Raw genomic sequence first — 21,374 nt, forward strand, 5'->3', positions numbered from 1 at the left:
TGCCTGTCCAACAAACTTTAGAGTATAAATACGTGACCTTTTAAAACATATCCTCCCACCCATTCCAAATAGTTTTCAGCACACTGATGGTTTTTAGAAATCCAACTTAATATTTCTAGTTACTGGGGCGATTCTAGAGCCAGAGTTTAAGGGAGGCATTAATGTCAAACTATTGCGTTATAAAGCTTTCATTTGGTATTTGCATTTGTAATAGGAACAATACGTGCAAAACAAACTTAAGGGGTCAATAAAGATTTTTTTTTTTTTCGTGTCAACTTGTCATAGACAAACAAAAAATGGGCTAGACACGCCTATGTTAAGTGGTATCAGGATAATGCTCTCTAATTGTTCCTTAAGAAACAGGAAACAGCAAGATTTGATCACCAACCGGCAAGACAGGATACTGTTCTGGTCTTTACACCCTCAAGGGGAACCCACAGGTATGTGATAACCTGATGTCATGCTTCTTTCTTAAAATAATAATAATAAAATAAAATCATATATATGGGAGCTCTGGGAAGCTGCCACATGTCCTCTGTACTGTCAGCCTGATGTGTACTTAAAGATGATATGATATTAACACAGTCTAAAACAGACCTCCTCATGGTTTCATCCAGAACAGAGAAACACGATCAAAAATTAGACTTAAGAAAATATAATTCTCAATTTGTCAAGTTTTTTTAGGAACAGAGTTTGAAACCTCTTCATGTGTTGCTGAGTCCTAACTTTGAATCACAATTATATTCATATTTATAGTTACATATTTTCAGTTTATACTGAAACAGCTTATAAGGTGCTGGTGCTGTTAAACTGTGTTGAATTAAACACAGAAATGGTTTTTATTTAGCCAAGCCCACTCACCAAAACTGTCAAAATAATAGAAACATGTGTCAGTACCACACAATATATTTACTAGTACTAGGAACCACGGCTTTCAAGATGAAAACATAGTTGATTTTTTATTTAACAAATGATGAATATAACCTTCATGAACCTTCAAGATTTAATGCAGGGCTGGAAAAAAATATTTTTCACTACATGAACTGGCAAAAAAGTTACATTTTATTTGCACCACCGCACTCTTCTTACAGTTCATTTGTACAACTCTGCTCCTTTAAACTTTGCAAATTCAAAATTATACAATGAGTATGGAGATACATACTTATTTATCCCAATCACAAACCTTTTACACATAAAATTCCTTTCCTCTTCATCTGTGTATATCCCAGTTCTTCATTTCATCTTACTTTTCACACCAAAACCCTATTCACGTACACTGAGAGCACCGTGTTAGTTGACTATTTTTCAAGTGTTTATTATTCACAGTGTAGAGAAGAGCAGCTTCCTTTGTGAACCCGAACCAAACCTTCTGAAAGCTCCTTTGTGAAACTGCCATCTAATTTCCATTTAAGCTACACAAATTCCAAAATGTGAGTGTGTGTAACAGAAAGTATGACCAGATAGTAAGGTTATAATCTTTTAATAAAAACTTTGGTATCAATAACATTCTGTCCAATAAAAATAAGCGTGACCCATCCATGTGTCACACCAGGGGCTCAACATCTGCTTCACCAGACCATCACATTACCAAGAAGACGTGTTGAGTTCTTACCATTTCAACATGTGGGGGGGAACATGAACGAATTAAGATTCATTCATGTCTAAACATTTCATTCATTTATGTCTTAACCTCAAAGAGTATTTGAAAGGAAAATGGAAAGTCAGTGCCACAGATGTATCCAAAATAAGTTACATTAGTTTTGATTTTTGTCTCAGTTCTGAGTGTTTATGATTGACCAGGCTGCACCAAGAAAGTCCAAGAGACGATTAAGTTAAAATGTCGATCTCAATGGTGATCTACATTCTTTCAGCTTGTCAAATTCACCACAGTATTGGCACAGCTTCTGGTCAACCTTCAAAACACTTTTATAGACAAGTAACTGCCCAATGAATCTGCAAGAAACCATAGACGTGTTATTAGAAAAGGAGGAATGAACAGTGGAAAACCTTCAGCAGGTCAGGGGTAACATCATGACCAAAATGAAAAAGACACCAAGTCCAGTAACACCCACTTGTCCCCATTTACTACATTTAACCCCTAAGATGGACTGTGTCCAGATCTCAGGGAAAGGATGCACAGCAGCCACATAACCCCTGGGAAAAAGGACAGAGTTTCTAGAGAAGGCCAAGAAACACCTCCTCAAAGCTCGTCTTTGGGGTTTGCGTCCTCATCCTCCATTTCTGAAAGTGCGTCCTCTAGGTCGTCATTCGAGTCATCATCACCTTCATAGTCTTCATCCTCCTCTGCTTCAGTTTCTTGTTCTTGTTCTTTGTTCTTCTCCTCCTCCTCTTTTCGTTTCAAGTCATCTTGCTCCTGCTTCATTTTCTTCTCTGGTTCCTGTAGGAAAGTTTAGAAAAATTGCAAATAATTTAACTTAATCTCTTCAGGATTTCATTGGGCTTTGTGTCTTAAGAGGACGACCAGCACCAGCATACCTTTGTTACACCCCATGTCTCGTTTCCAACATCTTCTGCTTCCTTCACGTCATCTGTGATCAAGAAGTTGTCGAAGATGGTGCCAGATTTCACCTGAGATAAACCGCAACAGATGTTACATTGAGGTATCACTGTGGTAATAACTGTAGTATTAAATGAAGACATCCTTCTCTCTTACCTGCCAAAGATCAAGACCTAAAACACCAATGTTGTCAAACTTGTAGATGTTTGAATCAGCACTGTATTCAGGGTTGTCAATCTCTGGATGCACCCAGGCTCCTTTGTAGTTGGGATTGTCGATCTGTTTGGGCTTCCATTCTCCCTGTAATACAGAATGTATGTGTTTATTATGCTGCAAGAGGATGGGCAGGGAAAATGTTAAAAACAGAGGAGATTACTTAAATATAGCTTACTTTGTATTCAGGGTTGGGGATCATGGGTGGCTCCCACTCTCCATCCATATCTTCATCCCAATCTTCAGGCTTTTTGGCATCGGGATCTGGAATATTTTCAGGTTTGTCCCAGTCCTAAAGAATAACAAATGATTCAAATGTTTAACTAAGACTCCAGACAGAAGCGGTAGTTGAAATACAGTACTAAGCATATTCACCTCTGGCTTGGTGTCATCTGCATCATCAATCTTAGCACGGTCATCCCAGTCCTCTGGCTTCTTGGCTTCGGGGTCTTTAATTTTCTTAGGAGGCAGGAAGTCCCAGTCTTCCTCCAGACTGCCAGACTCAACCTTCTCATTGTCAATCTTCACCTCATAGGTCTGATCGGGATTCAAGATCAGTGTGTACAGGTGGGTCAGCTCATCATCCTGAAAGGAAAGAAAGTGTTTGGATTCAGCTTCTGATTGCAAAGAAAAGTGAATTTAGAACACAACATGTTAAACACTATAATTACCTTGCACTTAATCTCTTTCTTGATGAGGTGATTCTTGCCTTTGTAATTAAAGATGACATGGACTTTCTTGGTGCTGTAGCCACAGATGTCAGGCCCTAAGTGAAAAATAAACTTTATTACTTGATGTTCTGAATCTTCTCATTGCTCCAATTAAAATTAACCTCTTTTCTTACCAAACATAATGTAGTATGAGGAATCGCCATGCATTTCAGTCTGTTCCAGGTCAGCGGGGAAGACCTTCACGTAGCCACCACCACAGTCGATCTTCTGCTCATGCTTGACCGTAAACTGAATGACCAGAGGCTTCCCCTCGTTGCTGAAGGGCTCAAAGCGGGAGGAGACGGCGTAGAAACGAGCATCTTGGCTTGTCTGCAGACCTGAAGGGGAAGACGTGAAATACGAGTTTGAGACGTTGCCAATCGGTGAAAATGACTTTTGCACTCAGCTCAGTAAACATTCAAGCTGTGGGATCAGGTTGCAATGAGGGAGTTTCTCTTTCATTCTTATGATAGGAAAGGAAAGGATTTATTTTTCCAGTTCCCACAATTAAATAGGAATTTAATACTTGCACCAGAAAGCAATTTTAATGAGTGGCTATAATAAATTAAGCACGAACAACAGTAATTAAATCGAAGCACGTGGGGATAATTCTTGCTTTAAACCCACTGAAATTTTGATTAAGAGAGTCAAAACGTTTACCTTTGTCTTTTTCGGCATCTCCATAAAAGTCTCCAGCCGTCAGTTTCCACTCTCCATAGTCAGACTTGTGCTTGGAGTTCACCCAACGACTTCTCCATGCATCTGAACAGAAAATGGCCATTATATTGACACAGGATTAACACTTTGAAACGCATCAAATTACTTCCCGAAATTCACATAACACTGTCGAGGAATCACCACTAAATGAAACGACTCTATATCGCACTGCAAAACAGTGACATTTGATTTAATTATTTTTAATTTTTAATGGCATTTTACAGCTTGGGTGAGTTATTAACCTCCGTGTTAGACATATTACGTTTGATAGCTTTGGGGCCTTGCTAAAGTTAGCTAGCTCATAAACCCAGTTTAAGTTAATAATACGAAAAAAAGACTGCAGCTTACATTGAATCACCACCACTATCAAATTAATGAAAAGGTCACGGTGACACTTCTGAGTAAATGACAAATGAAAACCAAGACTCCAAGATTAATTAACGTCATGCTATTTACAGACTTCAGTGCCAAACTTACCGCCGTCCAGAAACTCCTCCCGAAAGTGAATATTTGCATTTACGCAGTATACAGCTAATACTACTGCAACTACACCCAACACTTGCATTTTTCCCATTTTTTCCCTTTTTTTTTTGGTCTTCTTTTAGCCGCTCACACACCGCTCGTCGCTGAGCCGAGTAAGTAAGGACTACGATGCAGAGAAGGAAGAGTGGGGGGAATATTTTAGAGTCGCTCCAGCGAACAGATGTCTACCAGCTATTGGACGACAAGATGGCGTCGCTGGACCAATCACAGTAGACCACGAAACACATGTCATCCTCCACAGTCTGGTCCAGGATCAGATCAACTGGCTGCTTAACTTTACTGTCAGCAGTGGCTGGGGTTGTGTGCAAGAAACTCCGGCAGATGGCGACAAATATTGATTTAGATAGACTTTAACCCTGGGGTAGGAGGCTCATACTTATTTGCTCAGTTAAATCCATATGACACTTGTTTTTAGGTGTATTCACTCAGATCTGCATTTCATACGACTTAAACAAAGTCAACAAATCTGAAGCATGGAAAAACGCTTGAAACTAACATAATAATGGATTCAAATGTAGTAGAAAGTCCCTCTACAATGAGCGTTGGCTTTACTGCTAACCTGCCCAACGGCCGAGCTCGTGGCATGTCAACGGTTATCGTTGACCACCAGTAACGGCTACCAACGGCCACACTTGGTCGTAAACGTTGTAAACGGGAAACACCAGCTACTTGACGTGTACCCGATAAAACAGAAAGGGCACAAAAAAGAAAATGTGCCCGGCAGAAAGCTAAACTTTAGTTGACTGACCAAGTTACGGTAAGAGCAAAAAAAACAATGTCTTTAGGATAACCAATAGTTTGCTAACCTAGCTTCACCCGAACAGTTAATGCTAGCATCACTCGACTAACAAAACTAGCCTAGCAACCAGAGCTATGAACCTCTACTACTACTTAACTATTAACTTTCTGAGACCTGTTGTTAACTAACTAGCAAGTACTGTTTTTGGACGTTGGGGTTACACTGTTTGCAATTCTGTTTTTGTACAGCCATGTGAACGAGCCAGAATACTGATAAAATGTTTTCTTGGATTGAGCAACCAAAGTACAACTATCTGACTTAAATGACTTAAATTTATCTTGTATGGAGACTTAGCAGTACTAATCAATAACGTTATATTGTTGTTTTTTTTTTAGGTAATTTAGAGAGAATAGGAAGAAGAACAGAGCTTTTCCCAAATCCAAAGGAGTTGAGTTGATTCCTTCCTCCTTCAGCATGGATGCACCCAATTCGAAGGCAGAAAAGGTAATTTACCTAACACCTTAAATGTACACCTACAGAATTCAAACCACATCATTTGATTTGATCAAATATAGTTACTTCTATTTACAATCCTTGTATTCCTCAGGCCAGGTATAAGCAAGCAAGAGAAGAGCGAAAAAAGCTCCTCACCCCTGCACACAAGTACATGATAGACATCCTGGCTGACAGACTGGCCTTGGAACAAACCACAGTAGAGGAATTTATCTTGGATTCGTCATCTGTGAGTTTTTTTCTCGTAGATACAGTATTAAAAATCTGAGAGAGATAGAACTTAACATTGACGTAAGAGAACCTCTGCATTTGTGACAGTTTCACCTCTCATTTTGCTTTCAAGGTGGAAGCTGAATATCATTAAAAACACATTTCCAACATTCCCAAACAGAATAAAACATTGATGATCTGCTTGATGGTTGCATATTGTCATGTACAGAAAGGCAGTTGAAAAACGCTGCTTAAATATGAATGTGGGGAGTGTTATACTATTAAAACCCCCACTATCTCACTTTTTATTCACATGTACATTCACTTGCTAAAAAAACAGGAAGTGTTTCAAGTGTTGTTGTGGTTAACAGTGCACACTTGATGCACACTACCGCAAGGTTATTCATTCTCACAGAAGTTTTAATCATTTTTTTTTTTTTTTTTTAAGTGATAGGGACATTGTGGTTTTTAGTTGGATTTGTTTTATACCCACAAGTCCTTTGGTGATATAAAAAAGGTTTCTTTCTGTATTTTTCACAGTTGGCTGCTTTTAAAAATTTCTTCGCCACTGGAGGATCTAAAACCATTTCCTTTGTGTATCAAGAGTCTAACATTCCCGGAATAGGTACGAATAAATCTACAGATATTCGCAGTAATACACATTAGCTGTGATTCATTATACCTGTAATAACTACTGGCTAGCACTGAGTTAAAATAGACCAGATTTACAATCCTTAAAAGTTGAAACACCACTTTACCTTTTTACATGGGTCATTTTTGTCATTTTAAGATAAGTCTTTACCAAATCTAAACTTGATTATTATATTTCCATACTGCCAAATATGTGGACTTCAGCACACAGAATCAGTAAAGAATTTCCTTTGTTTTACTTATTCTTATATACCTTTATATCAGGGAATCAGATTTCCATTATAAAAATAACAAAACTGACTTCTTGACCCTCTTAAAATTTGGCCAGTTTAAAATGAATGGATCACAAAATCAGCTAGTTCCATCAGTTAATATCATCTTATTTGGCCAGTGATAGTCAGTGGAGCAAATTCTGTCCAATAAATATGTATGTAATCGTCAAATTGTGATTTTGATTTCTTTTCAGAGTGTGGCCGCGTATATCCTGGGGGTGCCAGTGGAGGAAAAGTGTTGAGGCTATTTTTAGCTGATTTAGCCCAGACATGCCTTACAGGCATTTGCTGCTGCTTCACACGGACCAGAGTGGACAATCCTGTGAATTCAGAAAACATACATCAGGTAAAACAGTTGTAAAAGTTATTTTTGTAATTAATTACTTTATTTTGGTGTAATAAGCACATTTCTTATCGGCTTATTATATTTTTTGTAGTCAGATATAATCACTGCTACATGTGCGTGTCAGAAGTTTATTTATGTTATGAAGGAAGTGGTTTTCCTGAGAAAAATGTGAGACTGTTTTGATGCTTGGCAGGAGATCTATTTTTCAATGGTTGATTCCAGAGACGGTCTTCTGAAAGGAATAAAGAATGTCTACAGCTTTCTGCTCCCAGCTGTAGATGCAACACAAAACTGGGGTGCCTTAGACAAGTCTAGATATGGAGAAAAAATCAAAAAGAACTTCAAATACACCATGAAACACTGTCTTAGCTCCTTGGATGGTAAGTCGTTTTTCCCCTCTGAGTTATTGCCACCATCATTTTTTGTAGATCGGAGGAATGAAAACGTAATGTCCTAACCATTTCTTTGGTGAATCATAACTGCCTTTAAATTGCCAGTTGTTGCATAATGTGTTAACAGTTTCATTATTGTGATGAAATAGTGGTTTTGATTATATATATTGTTTTGTTTGTACACTAGACATCCAGATGAGCAATGAAAGCATTGTTCATATGACTACAGTCTCAGATATTGACTTCTCTAAACTGGTGTCCCTTGAGGATATGAAAGTTGCGGCTGCCAACTTTGACATGGTGCATCGACTTGAAGAAATTCTAACGCAGTGGTGCAAGCAAATCGAGCAGGTTGATATAATTAAGATTTTCTATTTGTTAGTATCACAGTACTTCAGTGTATTGAAGTTGAAAATCAATAATAACCTCATTGATGTTATTCAGATACAATTTGCACAACACGTTTACAATCCAAAATGTAAAATGGATGTTTCTACTTAAATTGATTGAATTGCTGTTACTTTTATTTCTATCTCTAATTCATCAGGTTCTGTTAGAGAGTGATCAGTTGAGGAAAGAGGTTGATTGTGCAGGTCCACTGAGTGAGTTAGAACACTGGAAAAGGATGTCTTTAAGGTTCAACTCCATCATTAATCACATCAAAAGCCCAGAGTGTAAAGCAGTGGTAATGGTACTCCATATCAGCCGTTCCAAAATTATGAAGGTATTCAAACTAGTGTTAAGCTTCAATCAAGTACTACAGAAAGGTGTTTTACAGTGCACTATATGTTTTTACTCTAGTTTTGATATTGCAACAATGTGAAGATTATCTTAAAAGATGGATGAAAAATGGCTTGGTGAAAATATTGTGGATGATTTGATAATGAATAATATGTCATCACCTTGCCTTAAGGTGCTTGTATGTCAATGTCTGATTCTACTGCTGCCTTACTGTTTTCCATCAGCACAAAATTAGTATTTTGCCTATCAACTTGAAGGCCATTTCATGGATCAAAAGATTTAAGGGATAAAACATATGATTAAATTTACAGTTTATGTTTAGAATCAACTGTGTAGAATCATGCAACCACTAACCCATGCAGATGTGGCGGGAGCTGGATGTCAGGATAACAGAACGTGCCAATGAAGCAAAAGACAACGCAAAATTCTTGTACACACTGGAGAAAGTCTTTCATCCTCTGTACAACAGTGACCCGGTATGTAAAGTCAACAGTTTAACCCTCTCGACACATCACTTCTTTATACCATATATTGAGAGAGAACTCCAACTCCATTAAAAAAGCACCGTGAGCCACAGGCACAAAACCTTTTGTACATGTTTGAAAGTATTATTGAACCATTAAGGAACGGCAGGACTGTCTAAACTGGGCATTAAAGTACTATAGATATACTGTATATGTGTGATTTCAGATTACCATGGTGAAAAGCGTGCCAAATGTCATCAATGCTATCCATATGATTTTCCGTGTTTCACTATACTACAATACAAATGAAAGGATATCTGCATTGTTCATTAAAGTAAGTCGGCTCTATTTAGTCTATTTAGATGAAAAGTATTTCAGAAAATAGGATTTTTGCGCGAAGACACAATCTAAGGATCCAGTTCCCATTCATGAAACCTGTTCCAGGTCACAAATCAGATGGTTACAGCTTGCAGATCATATATTACTGCCAATGGCACATGTCTTATATGGGATCAAGATGCGGAACATCTCATCAGCAAAATGCAGGTGATTGTCATGCTATGTTTTCACTACACATTTGTGTTAACATTACTGAGGCTTTGAAGACTCAGAAGACTAAGATTGTTGTCATTTATCTTGGTCAGGACTGTATTCGCTTGTATCAGGAGTATCAGAAATGCTTCCAGAAAACAAAGATCCAAACAGTGGAAGAACCTGGAAAAATGACCTTTGAGGTTTCAGAGATGCAGATCTTTTGCAAGTTTGAGCGCTTCTGCAATCAGCTTGAAAAGGTACAGTGTATTTTTTTTTTTTTTTAAATTGAATCCCACTCTTATCATAAGGCAATGCCAAGTGACAAAAACTTTATTTTTTTGTAGATTACACAAATAATCACAGTGTTCAAGACATTTGCGCCTCTTGAGAAATCAAACATTGAGGGCATCGAGAGTCTAGCCAGACAGTTCTACACTGTGTCCATGAATTTGAAAAGGAAGCAGTATGACATGTTGGCTCCAAGGACAGCCGAATTTTCAGCTGATTTTGTTAAATTTATGGCTCAAATCAGCAACATTGAGGTACGTACATTTTCTTTATAAGCAGTATTATGCGAGGAGGCACAACGAAGGCACGGTGAAGTGCAGATCATTATTTATTCAGGAATTCTCTTTGAGATCTCTTTTGAAAGAGGGATGTGAGAACCTTTTAACTCCTTCTTCACCACCACAGGTTGCAGCAACAGAGTCTCAAAATCAGAAAAAAATGATTTTTATTCTGTCTTTATCTGTAGAACCAGCTGCAGGCTTTTATGAGTTCATGGTTCACAGACATCACATTGTCTGAGCAAGCTCTCGTCCTGCTGCAGCGGTAAGAATACTACATTAAAGTATAATATTATAAAGAGGTTACTGTAATTATTTAAACACATATTAATGAAAAATACTGAGTGTTTTGTTTTGTAGTTTTCAGAGGCTGAATATTCCCTGCCTTGACGCTAAAATTCCTGAAATTTTGTGCCTCATTCTAAAGCATTACACCTCCGAAATAGAGTTTGTCAAACAGGTATCAAATTTACTTGTATAATAGCTGGTGAGAATAGCCAGTAAATGCATTGTCATATTGATATTATTATATTGATATTTGATCAAACTGACCTTTATTAACTTACTTTGTAGCTCTATGACAAAAACAAAGAGGATCCCCCTTTAGCTAGAAACATGACTCCTACAGCCGGAAAGATTGGTTGGGTCAGGCACCTCTACAAAAAAATAGAACAACCCATATCATATATGAAAGTAAGACTACATTTCTGCCATCAAAATAACTAAAAAAAAGTAAGGACTTCATTAATATACTTGAATATTTGCATGTTGACTGAATCTGCCATCCTGAACAGGAAAACTCTGAGATCCTGTGCAGTCCTGAGGGACGAGATGTGGTCACAATGTACAACCAAACTGCAGCTACCTTAGTGGAATTTGAATGTGTCACCCACCAAGCATGGATTGATGAAGTATCAACGCTGAACGGTTGGTTCTCAGTTTGTGACTTAACATGTTAATACCTAGATGGTACATAATTACCCCTGTTAGATTACAAATGAGCATCCTGTTAATTTACTTTCAAATAAGCTTTCCCTGTTCTTTACAGTCTTGAATGTGACACTGCTGATTCGTCACCCTACGACTGGAAAGTTCCTGGTCAACTTTGATCCTAAAGTAACTGAGGTTATCCGGGAGACTAAGTGTCTGCTGAAGATGGGTCTGAAGGTGCCAAAGCAAGCTTTACGTCTTGTTCATATGGAAACAGACATTAAAGCCAATCACCTCAGACTACAGGTAAATTGATATACTGTGCAGTTTTCCTACACTAAGGTTTTGAAGATATATGTAAAAATGACCTCTATACTTTTTTTTTATAGACAATTTTGTCAGATTATGAGTCCGCTTGTATGAGCATACCTGCAGACTTCACCAGTCTAATGGCTGCAAAAATAAAAAATGTGAGTATTTTGTAAATACAGTAGACTGTGTGTTTTGTGAGAAAGGGTCCAAGCCGGTAAATATGAAACTGACTACAGGCAGTGACACAGTTTTCATTTTCATGGCTTTGAAAGAAATTTTTTATTTTTGAGCAGTGCTTTTATGTCTTTTGTAAATCACAAGGTGGAATCTGCACTTCGTCATGGCTCAGTGCTGCTCACCTGGTCATCCTTCCTTCTGGACAAGTTCTTCCAAAATGTTGAGACTTGTTTGTTTGAGCTCAAATATGTCGTAAGCAAGGTATTCTACTGAGAGAAAGGGTGAAGAAAATTGCTTTCTGGTTGTTCATATGCTGGCTCAAGCGTATTTTTCTGCTTTTTCAGGTGAGGGATATTTGTAAGATACGCATTGATGACGTCCTTAAAGACATCTCAAAGACAGTTCTGATTGAGCTTCCTGAAGATCGTGCATCTTCATTGCAGCACCTGATCGACTGTAATAAGGTTGGATCGTCTTGTCTTCATTCTTCAAATTGAAACATGAATACAACAAATCTTACTGTTATTCTTCTGGTAAAATGTTACCATTATCGTTTCCCTCTTGTTGTTATTTTATTTGTCTTTTGAAATAAATTATGAATAGTGTCTGGTTGACTAATCCACTATACTTTATCTCATTTTTAGACTTATTGTAAGGAGTGGGCAAAGAAATTGGATTACAAGTGTAGTCATGTTAAAGCAGCAGTCATGGAGCTGGATAATGTGTTAAGGACCATTTATGAACCAAAAGTCCCCAAGACCATTGAGGAACCTGTTCCAGGTGCTCTTAAGGCCCAGTTTTAATTGTTGTACACAAGGGGAAATGAAAAAGTAAATTTATCTGTTTGTATTTCACCTTTGGATCATTTTAGGAAGGAGGAGTGCGACATTCTCAGGAGGGAGCCAGGGGAAGTTCATTGAGGATGAAGGAGAGACTTTAGAAGGTGCTGTCAAAGATAAAGCTGTTAAATTTGAAAAGGTATGTTTGCTTACTAACGGCAAATCATTTCTGTCATAGAGTAAAACCACAATTGTGCTTATACTGAATGTTAAACACCTTAATTTCAGGAGTTTAAGAAACTTTATGAACACTTCAGTGCAAGGGTATTAGATGCACTCGTCAAAACAACCAAAATGTCTCTGGAAACCCTGAAAAGGAGAATTTGTGGCTCTAAGTAAGTACACCTCTGTTTGTCATTTGGAACAAAGAATGACAGCGCTGTATTATATGTTGCCATTAATAATGATAACAATTTTAGGACATACAAGACGTCTGTGGTGAAGGAGGTCCCTCTAATAAAATCTGAAATTCAGCTGAACACTCCCAACGTGGTGAGTTGCTACTTCTTGAGTGATTCCAAATTCCAAATATGTTGTAGTGGAGAAGATCATCCAAACTTCATTGACAGTTGTGTTAAAGAAAACTAACCTCTGTCTGATGATTTCTTGTTATAAGGTAATGAACCCCACCATAGATGAGATCCAACACGCCGTAAATCAACTAACTGACTTGGTTTTGGAAGTTAGCAGAGATATTACGTGGCAGCTGGAGTACAGTCGCAGCGATGCAATGAGTAAAGGTAACCCATTATCAACATTTGCATGCATGATAAAAACACTTGGGTTACAAGTAAAGGCAGTAAAGAAGAGGTAAGGTTCATTTGAAAATTGAGATCATTTCTGCATGTGAGCTGGAGGTCAAACTACAAATTCCAGGTATTCCATTGTGTAAATCACAGTCAGCTGAGTCTTACCTTAATTCACAATGAAGGGGCAGTTGCATTTATAGCTTTTGGTACATACAACTCATTTCTGTACACGCAGTTTTATTCTAAACATTCACAAATCTCAGTACACAAATGATTAAAGGTTATTGGGTTATTTTACTCATTCAGAAGTCAGGCTGCACATTTATAGATTATTTTAAAAAAAATATGTGCATGCTACATATTAACAATTTCTCAACTGTTACACATACAAAATAATATTGCCACTGTTACTTCCATATTTAAAAAAAACAATAATAATATAGTGAAAATGTGTCTTTTTTTCGTCTGACAGTGATAGATATTAAATTATTTTGTCTTTCACGGACATTGTCGAAATCATTGGTTGACAGTGAGTTTTTTTCTGTTTTTTTTATCTCATGCGCAAAAGACAATTTCTATCACTGTGTTGTTGAACACAAGGACATCAAAAGAGTTATGATCATTCTGAAATCAGCAATCAGCGTAGAGAGGGAACAGGCAGCTGAGATTCTGATGCAGTTCAGTCCTTTCAGATTGCTCTGGGAGGAGGACAGGAACCTCAAAATCAAGGTTTGTTTTCCTACTCAGCCTAATCAGTTCTGTTAAGACAGTGAAGGAATCTGTTCTTCCCACAAAGATAACATAATGCTTGTATCTCTTGTAAAGGAATTTGTGGCCAGTAAACCGTCCTTGATCCAGTTTCAGTCTGAAATCCAGCACTATGACTCAGTTGAAAAAGAAATTGATGATGTCAAGCCCGTCATTGTTTTTAGGTCTATGGAATTGTCAACAGGTAAGTTAGTCACAATGCGTTGTAAACATTGAAATGTATGTTTTTTAAGCTATGATTTGGATTTTAATTACAATATACTATTCAAAAATATTGAACTTTATTATTTAAGCTCAATATTTGCATGTCACTGGTCGAGAGGTGAGGTTCACAATAATAGAATGCACTGGAGACTTATAAATTTGCATTTGTTTATGGTCTTACTTGATGAAACAAATAATAGATAATAAAAGTACAATCAATAGAGAATACCGTGTCATTTTATTGTCCATATCATTACCCATCCAGCCACCAGATGTCCTCGGTCTTCCATTCTGTTCCCAGGCAACTGTGTGTGCCACTCACTGAATTCTCTCAATCTTACCTATTTTCTAAATCTAAAATTAAATCCGCTCCTGTGACAGCTGATTTTGTGGGTTTGCTTTAGCTTTCCAGCTGTATGTTTGTCTGATGTACTTTTTGACAATTCTTATCTGGTTTGGATCATAATCTCCACCTTCTGACCTCTGTTACTTGTTACTCATAAAGCACTGAAAAAAACATATATTATTAGAGCAATCAGTACATTCTAAGCAAATAATACATAGAATCAAATTCTGTAAGACGCACTCTTTCCCTTTCTGTTATGTAGGTTCATTAAAGAAGGCCCTGAAAGTCGAGACCAAAGCCTGGAAGAAACTGTTATGTAAATACCTGAAGGAGGAGTACAAGAAGAAAATGATTGACATCAGCATACATACTAACAAATACTTTGTACAACTATCACACCCTGTGGATAATCTGGAAGACGTGCGCCGCGCCATGGGGGCCCTGTCTACACTTCGAGATGCTGAAATACAGACCGATATGACTCTGATTTCCATTGAGGTATGAATAACACAACCATTTGTTCACATTACTTTACCTGAAGTCTTGTTAATACCAAAATTTTTTTGGCCATGTGCAGAATGTAGCTGCACTCTATTAAAAAAAACACAGAGGTCTGCACTGGTTAGGGATTATTACTAATAATTATTATAAGTATGTAGACAAAATTGGTATAATTATTTAAGCATTATTTAAAGCAGATATAACGTGGTTTTACACATTATTAACTTTAATTCATTACCTTAATTAAACTCTTATTAAAAGCCTGCAAATGCTTAATGTGTGTGTGTATGTGTGTTTCATATTTTCTAATAAAAAAACAAAGAAATGTAAAGGGTTTTGGGTGTGTTGTAACATGTGTTAAATGTGTGTAATTTGTCAGTCACAAACTTGATCCAGAATAGAAATAGTTATCAAAAACCAACCTTCTATGTCTTTTCATGTCAGACACACTGACTGTGAAACAACCATCTGTATTTGTGAGTGTGGATTCCACATTACCATGGCTTAAAAAAAAAAAAAAAAATTTTATTGTGATATTGTATTTCACAGGAAGCCTATGCCATTCTGTCTAAATATGAAGCAGATGTGACCAAAAGAGAAGCAGAGGGAGTTTACAATCTGAGGCATTTCTTCACAAAGCTTCAGTCTAAAGCTGTCAGTATTACCACTATACTGTATTTACTTCACCTCGCTCGGGGATTTTAGAACGTGTTCTTTTGCATCACAGTTGCAATCTTGCTCTTTGATTCTTGAATTTCCCAGAGATCAGTGCAAGATGAGCTTGTCCATATGCAGCCCAAGTTCAAACAAAACCTTTTGGAGGGTGTTGCTGTCTTCCAAAACAAAGTTGGCACATTTATGGAACAGTATGAGTCTGTAAGTAATCTGTGAATGCTTTGAAGTTTTCCATAAGTGAATTACTTTAAATGAAAGCATTTATCTTGTATCTTCTATCTAACTTGGGTTTTAGGAAGGTCCCATGGCTGATGGAATACCACCACAAGAAGCCAGCCGCAGGCTCCGGGTGTCCCAGGTAACACTGTTAATGATCTAAACCTTAAAACAAATAGACTGACATTGTCTGCCATCGCAGTCTGAAGCAAACGTTATCCAGTTTAACAGAAACTTCAGCTTTGTTTTTTTGTAAATTAAATGTCACATTTAACAACGCTTTATTTCACTTAGGCTGCATTTGAAGGACTTTGGAAAAATTTCAACACATACACCTCTGGGGAGCAGCTGCTTGGTTTGCCAGTTACAGAGTATAAATGTCTAGTCACGAAAAAGTGTGTTACCAAAATTCAATAAGTAATGACATTTCTAATAATGTGTAATGTATTCAAATTAATAATTAGTAATGATTTGTTGTGTGTCCCTTAGAAAAGAGCTTGATCTGCTCCAGAAACTCTATGGCCTGTATGATGCAGTGATGAGTAAGATTAGTGGGTACTATGGCATTCTGTGGACAAAAGTGGATATAGAAAAAATCAATTCAGAACTTTTGGAATTTCAGAACAGGTTAAGCATTTCTGTTACTGCCTCTGGCTGTCATAATTTGCAGTGTGTTTTTATTGTTCTGTAGTTTACTCATATTCACGTTTATAGATGCCGAAAGCTACCCAAAGCACTGAAAGACTGGCAGGCGTTCCTAGACCTTAAGAAGACCATTGATGATTTCAATGAATCGTGCCCTCTGCTTGAGCTGATGGCAAACAAATCTATGAAGCTACGACACTGGAAGCGGATAACAGACTTGACTGGACATGAATTTGAAGTGGAGTCTCCTACCTTTACGCTGCAGAACATCATGGAAGCGCCGTTATTGAAGTACAAGGATGACATTGAGGTTGGCTGCTAGTTTAGATACTACAACACCACTTTCTAGCCACAATATTTATCTTGTGTGTATATTTGGATTCATAGTTATAAACTTGGCTTCTAATACTAGCCTTTTATATTTAAAGGATATCTGCATATCAGCCGTAAAGGAGAAGGATATTGAGGCTAAATTATCACAAATAAAAGAGGTGTGGTCAAACCAGACCCTTAGTTTGATGACATTTAAGAACAGAGGAGAACTAATGCTGAAAGGAGCTGAGACAGCTGAGATTCTCACCATTCTGGAGGACAGTCTGATGGTCTTGGGTTCTCTGCTGAGCAACAGGTAGAACAGAGCATTTAAATTTGACGGACTCTGGATGGTGTATTGATTTAATATATGTTCTTGGACATCCACACAGTGTCTATTATATCTCAAGGAAGTTGTGTCCTTGTCTGCTTTGTACAGATACAGCGCCTTCTACAAAGCAGAGATCCAGGATTGGGTCTCCAAGCTGTCAATATCGTCAGATGTAATTGAACAGTGGATTATTGTTCAGAATCTCTGGATCTATTTGGAAGCTGTGTTTGTTGGGGGTGATATTGCCAAAGACCTACCACAGGTGCAGTCCTTGCTTTAAATCCTTATGTTGTAATAAATTACAGTATTGAGTGCTTCTTAAACAAAGATGGTGTAATGTATAATTTTCCCCACTACAGGAAGCAAAGCGATTTCAGAATATTGATAAATGTTGGATTAAGGTCATGCAACGAGCACAAAAGGTCACAAATGTGGTAGAGTGCTGTGTGGGAGATCCAACTCTGGGGGAGAACCTGCCAGATCTTCAGAAACAGCTGGAGTTCTGTCAAAAATCGCTTGCAGGGTATTTTTTCCCCAAAAACTTTGTTTTTATTATTACTTTTTGTTTGAACCATTTATTAATTAATAAATTAATTTTAAAAACAAAAAGAAAATATGGCAGTACAAATGATTCTAATCATGTGGACAATTAGATGATGTGATTTATTTTAACAGGTACCTTGAGAAAAAGAGGCTTTTGTTTCCACGTTTCTTCTTTGTGTCTGATCCGGCCCTTTTGGAAATCCTTGGACAAGCCAGTGATTCTCACACAATTCAGGTTAGAATACTGATTTTCTCTATAGGAAAAGTGTTGGAATTACAGTACCACTGCACAAGTTCTTGGTGATCCCATTTCCATGTCTGTGTGTTATCAGGATATGTAGTCAGCATGTTTCAGTACTGAGATTTGAGATTTGATGTAAAACAAGGCAATAGGCCAAGAAACCTGGGATTATTGTTAAAAGATATGTTTACATAGTATTACAAGATATTTAACTTACTCAAACTGTTAATGAAGCTCAATGTTCCCTTTTAATAGCGAAGAAAAATGTCTGTGATATTCTCCTCAAAATGTTCTGACAAGTATTCACCTGTCGTATTGACATTTTATTATTATTTTTCAGTCACATCTCCTTGGTGTCTTTGACAATGTAAACGAAGCAGAGTTTCATGCAACAGACTATGACAAGATTTTGGCAGTTATTTCACAAGAAGGAGAGAAACTATCGGTATGTTATGCTAATAACCTTTTTTAGATTTTAACTATTATATAATTATGCATTTTCAGATTGTAAACATGTGGGACTACATTTGTTACTTTCAATATAAAGCCGTTTAGCGTCTCCAAATGGAGCTCTCTTTGTGTAAATGCATTCCATCTCTGACCATTAGTATGATATTGTGTAGTAAATGTGTGTTTATGTTTTCAGCTGAACACTGCAGTCATGGCACAGGGACCAGTGGAGCTCTGGCTTGGGAAGCTGTTGATGCAGCAGCAGGCTTCATTACACACTGTTATCAAAGCTTCAGATCTAGAGATAAATGATGAAGACTTTGATCTTCTCTCTTTCCTCAACAAATTTCAAGCCCAGGTCAGACGAGAGTAGTAAAAACATTTTCTTGTTTTTTTTTTTTAATGTCTGGCAGTAATGTTCCTTGATTTATCCTATTCTTGACCCAGTCAAACGTTGAGATAGTGACAACTAGACTTTGTCCAGAATTTTAGGCTCAGGTCTCACAAAATGACTAGTTTATGCCCTGTTTGATTTTTTCAGGTGGGCCTGCTAGGAATCCAGATGCTTTGGACAAGAGATGCAGAAGAGGCCCTTGAAAATGCTGAAGACGACAAGGAAATCATGCCTTTTACCAAAAAGAAATTCCTAAATCTACTCAGCACACTCATTAAACAAACTACCTACGACCTCACTAAATTTGACAGAATCAAATATGAGACACTTGTCACAATCCATGTGCACCAGAGTGATATATTTAATGATTTGGTAGGTTATTTGAAAATTTGTACTACTCCATGTCGACTGTCACTCATTAATATTGCACCACTGTCATTATGTAACATATTCCTATTCATATGCCACTTTGTCCACAGGTGAAAAAGCGTATTAAATCTATCAGTGACTTTGAATGGCTGAAGCAGAGCAGATTTTACTTCAAGGAGGACCTGGATAAGGTCATTGTATCGATTACTAATGTTGACTTCATTTATCAGAATGAGTTCCTGGGCTGCACAGATCGTCTGGTCATCACTCCTCTGACTGACAGGCAAGAAAAGAGGAACTGAGTTTGTTTATTAACAACTTTAAAATTATATTTTAAATCCTTAGTGGAAACAAAAAAAATCTTTTTATGTCTATAGGTGTTACATCACACTGTCCCAGGCTCTAGGTATGAGCATGGGAGGAGCTCCTGCTGGACCAGCCGGCACTGGGAAGACAGAAACTACCAAAGACATGGGTCGCTGCCTTGGCAAGTATGTTGTGGTTTTCAATTGCTCTGACCAGATGGACTTCAGAGGACTTGGCAGGATATACAAAGGTATACCAGGAAGGGCAACAATTATCAAACAGTGTGGTGTACAGTTTTCCTTACGTCATGAGGTGTTCTTTTTTTCCAGGCCTTGCACAGTCTGGGTCATGGGGCTGCTTTGATGAGTTCAACAGAATTGACCTGCCAGTGCTTTCTGTTGCTGCTCAGCAGATCTACATTGTTCTGCAAGCACGCAAGAAACACAAAAGTAAATTTATTTTTACTGATGGAGACTGTGTTGACCTGAATCCTGAGTTTGGTCTGTTCATCACTATGGTAAGCTACCTAAATGCACTACCGAAAGTCTGTCGACAATAAACACCTGAAAGTCGGCGAAAATATTTAAAATGTATAATAAACAAGTTTCCCTGTATGTAGAATCCTGGATATGCAGGTCGTCAGGAACTTCCTGAAAACCTAAAAGTGCAATTCAGAACAGTGTCTATGATGGTGCCAGACCGACAGGTGGGTTACCACTTATTGAGAGGAATGTTACTAAAACTGATGTTTTAGACATAAAAATTAATTTATCACTGTTGTCTTTGGCAGATCATCATGAGAGTCAAACTTGCCAGCTGTGGATTCAATGAAAATGTTATCTTAGCCCAGAAATTCTTTGTTCTTTATAAGCTATGTGAAGAACAACTTACTAAACAGGTGAGAATCTCAGCCAGTTCTTAATTCCTGTATTGAATGATTGTTGACGACTAACACAGTTCTGCTATTTGTAAGGTTCACTATGACTTTGGACTCAGGAACATCCTGTCTGTGTTAAGAACACTTGGGGCCTGTAAAAGAGCACGACCTGATGACACAGAGTCAAGCACTGTCATGAGAGTGCTGCGTGACATGAATTTATCCAAACTGGTACGGCACAAATGCACTGTTTGGCAGGGATCATTAAACTGTACAGGGCACATTAAGTACTGTGTAAATGACTCTTCCCTATGTTTCAGGTGGATGAGGATGAGCCACTCTTCCTTAGTCTGATCAATGACCTGTTTCCTGGTATCCAGTTGGATGGGAGCACATATACTGAACTTCAGGCCGCTGTTTCTAATCAAGTAGAGCTAGCTGGTATTGTCAACCACCCACCATGGAACCTCAAGCTTGTTCAGGTACATCAAACCTGCTTCTTCTGTGTGTGCAGATCCTATTGTAATAAAGTTAGCGTTTGGGAAATCTTCTTACTTTTACGTCATTGTCACTCTGATAATCAGCTTTATGAGTCTTCGCGAGTGCGCCATGGCCTTATGACTTTGGGCCCAAGTGGAGCTGGGAAGACCACGGTCATCAACATTCTCATGAGATCCATGACTGAATGTGGAAGCCCTCACAGAGAGATGCGCATGAACCCGAAAGCAATCACTGCACCACAGATGTTTGGTCGTCTTGATGCCGCTACAAATGATTGGACGGACGGTATCTTTTCCACTTTGTGGAGGAGGACACTGAAAGCTAAGAAAGGTTTGTAACACATTCAGTGAGATGAAGATCTTGGGTCATCCAGGTCAAACCTCATCAAGAAACTTGAGCTCTTGTTGTTGCTTTGTTTTCAAAATTCAAAATAATAAGTTGCACTATACAGAACAGATCTCTGTCCCAAAACACATGTTATGCCACAGTTTAACACAGTACTTGTTTAAATATTGTCTGAACAACATTATGTGATTTGTCGTTGTGGCAGAGATTGTGA

General features: G+C 37.8%; 2 protein-coding genes across 2 annotated transcripts in view; one reads left to right on the forward strand and one right to left on the reverse strand.

Moving 5' to 3' along the window:
• Positions 1-1,464: 1,464 nt before the first annotated feature.
• On the reverse strand, positions 1,465-4,813 carry calr3b (calreticulin 3b). Its single transcript, XM_047588927.1, has 9 exons — positions 4,636-4,813; positions 4,102-4,203; positions 3,576-3,779; positions 3,403-3,497; positions 3,107-3,316; positions 2,910-3,023; positions 2,675-2,818; positions 2,497-2,589; positions 1,465-2,398 (listed from the first exon to the last, which is right to left on the reverse strand). The coding sequence occupies exons 1-9, from the start codon at positions 4,730-4,732 to the stop codon at positions 2,201-2,203; spliced, it is 1,257 nt and encodes a 418-aa protein (XP_047444883.1). The 5' UTR covers positions 4,733-4,813; the 3' UTR covers positions 1,465-2,200.
• Positions 4,814-5,024: 211 nt separating this feature from the next.
• LOC125010353 (dynein axonemal heavy chain 8-like) overlaps positions 5,025-21,374 on the forward strand; it is a 31,142-nt gene continuing 14,792 nt past the window's right edge. The window contains exons 1-50 of the mRNA XM_047588926.1: positions 5,025-5,458; positions 5,836-5,944; positions 6,048-6,182; positions 6,704-6,788; positions 7,281-7,432; positions 7,626-7,812; positions 8,012-8,175; positions 8,372-8,548; positions 8,928-9,041; positions 9,256-9,363; positions 9,474-9,575; positions 9,674-9,820; positions 9,908-10,105; positions 10,318-10,394; positions 10,490-10,589; positions 10,703-10,822; positions 10,924-11,056; positions 11,178-11,365; positions 11,449-11,529; positions 11,693-11,809; positions 11,893-12,012; positions 12,193-12,328; positions 12,420-12,526; positions 12,616-12,722; positions 12,807-12,879; positions 13,004-13,127; positions 13,705-13,865; positions 13,962-14,088; positions 14,717-14,952; positions 15,505-15,609; positions 15,718-15,831; positions 15,926-15,988; positions 16,141-16,241; positions 16,336-16,473; positions 16,561-16,801; positions 16,920-17,119; positions 17,243-17,396; positions 17,494-17,657; positions 17,810-17,912; positions 18,259-18,363; positions 18,565-18,726; positions 18,910-19,134; positions 19,242-19,414; positions 19,509-19,687; positions 19,767-19,954; positions 20,057-20,143; positions 20,228-20,335; positions 20,411-20,545; positions 20,635-20,796; positions 20,899-21,145. Coding sequence (XP_047444882.1) covers positions 5,915-5,944; positions 6,048-6,182; positions 6,704-6,788; positions 7,281-7,432; positions 7,626-7,812; positions 8,012-8,175; positions 8,372-8,548; positions 8,928-9,041; positions 9,256-9,363; positions 9,474-9,575; positions 9,674-9,820; positions 9,908-10,105; positions 10,318-10,394; positions 10,490-10,589; positions 10,703-10,822; positions 10,924-11,056; positions 11,178-11,365; positions 11,449-11,529; positions 11,693-11,809; positions 11,893-12,012; positions 12,193-12,328; positions 12,420-12,526; positions 12,616-12,722; positions 12,807-12,879; positions 13,004-13,127; positions 13,705-13,865; positions 13,962-14,088; positions 14,717-14,952; positions 15,505-15,609; positions 15,718-15,831; positions 15,926-15,988; positions 16,141-16,241; positions 16,336-16,473; positions 16,561-16,801; positions 16,920-17,119; positions 17,243-17,396; positions 17,494-17,657; positions 17,810-17,912; positions 18,259-18,363; positions 18,565-18,726; positions 18,910-19,134; positions 19,242-19,414; positions 19,509-19,687; positions 19,767-19,954; positions 20,057-20,143; positions 20,228-20,335; positions 20,411-20,545; positions 20,635-20,796; positions 20,899-21,145 — 6,760 coding nt within the window. The 5' untranslated portion in view covers positions 5,025-5,458; positions 5,836-5,914. The remainder of the gene's footprint in view (positions 5,459-5,835; positions 5,945-6,047; positions 6,183-6,703; positions 6,789-7,280; positions 7,433-7,625; positions 7,813-8,011; positions 8,176-8,371; positions 8,549-8,927; positions 9,042-9,255; positions 9,364-9,473; positions 9,576-9,673; positions 9,821-9,907; positions 10,106-10,317; positions 10,395-10,489; positions 10,590-10,702; positions 10,823-10,923; positions 11,057-11,177; positions 11,366-11,448; positions 11,530-11,692; positions 11,810-11,892; positions 12,013-12,192; positions 12,329-12,419; positions 12,527-12,615; positions 12,723-12,806; positions 12,880-13,003; positions 13,128-13,704; positions 13,866-13,961; positions 14,089-14,716; positions 14,953-15,504; positions 15,610-15,717; positions 15,832-15,925; positions 15,989-16,140; positions 16,242-16,335; positions 16,474-16,560; positions 16,802-16,919; positions 17,120-17,242; positions 17,397-17,493; positions 17,658-17,809; positions 17,913-18,258; positions 18,364-18,564; positions 18,727-18,909; positions 19,135-19,241; positions 19,415-19,508; positions 19,688-19,766; positions 19,955-20,056; positions 20,144-20,227; positions 20,336-20,410; positions 20,546-20,634; positions 20,797-20,898; positions 21,146-21,374) is intronic.

Source organism: Mugil cephalus, chromosome 7 (genome assembly GCF_022458985.1).
Source record: "Mugil cephalus isolate CIBA_MC_2020 chromosome 7, CIBA_Mcephalus_1.1, whole genome shotgun sequence".
Classification (NCBI taxonomy): domain Eukaryota; kingdom Metazoa; phylum Chordata; class Actinopteri; order Mugiliformes; family Mugilidae; genus Mugil; species Mugil cephalus.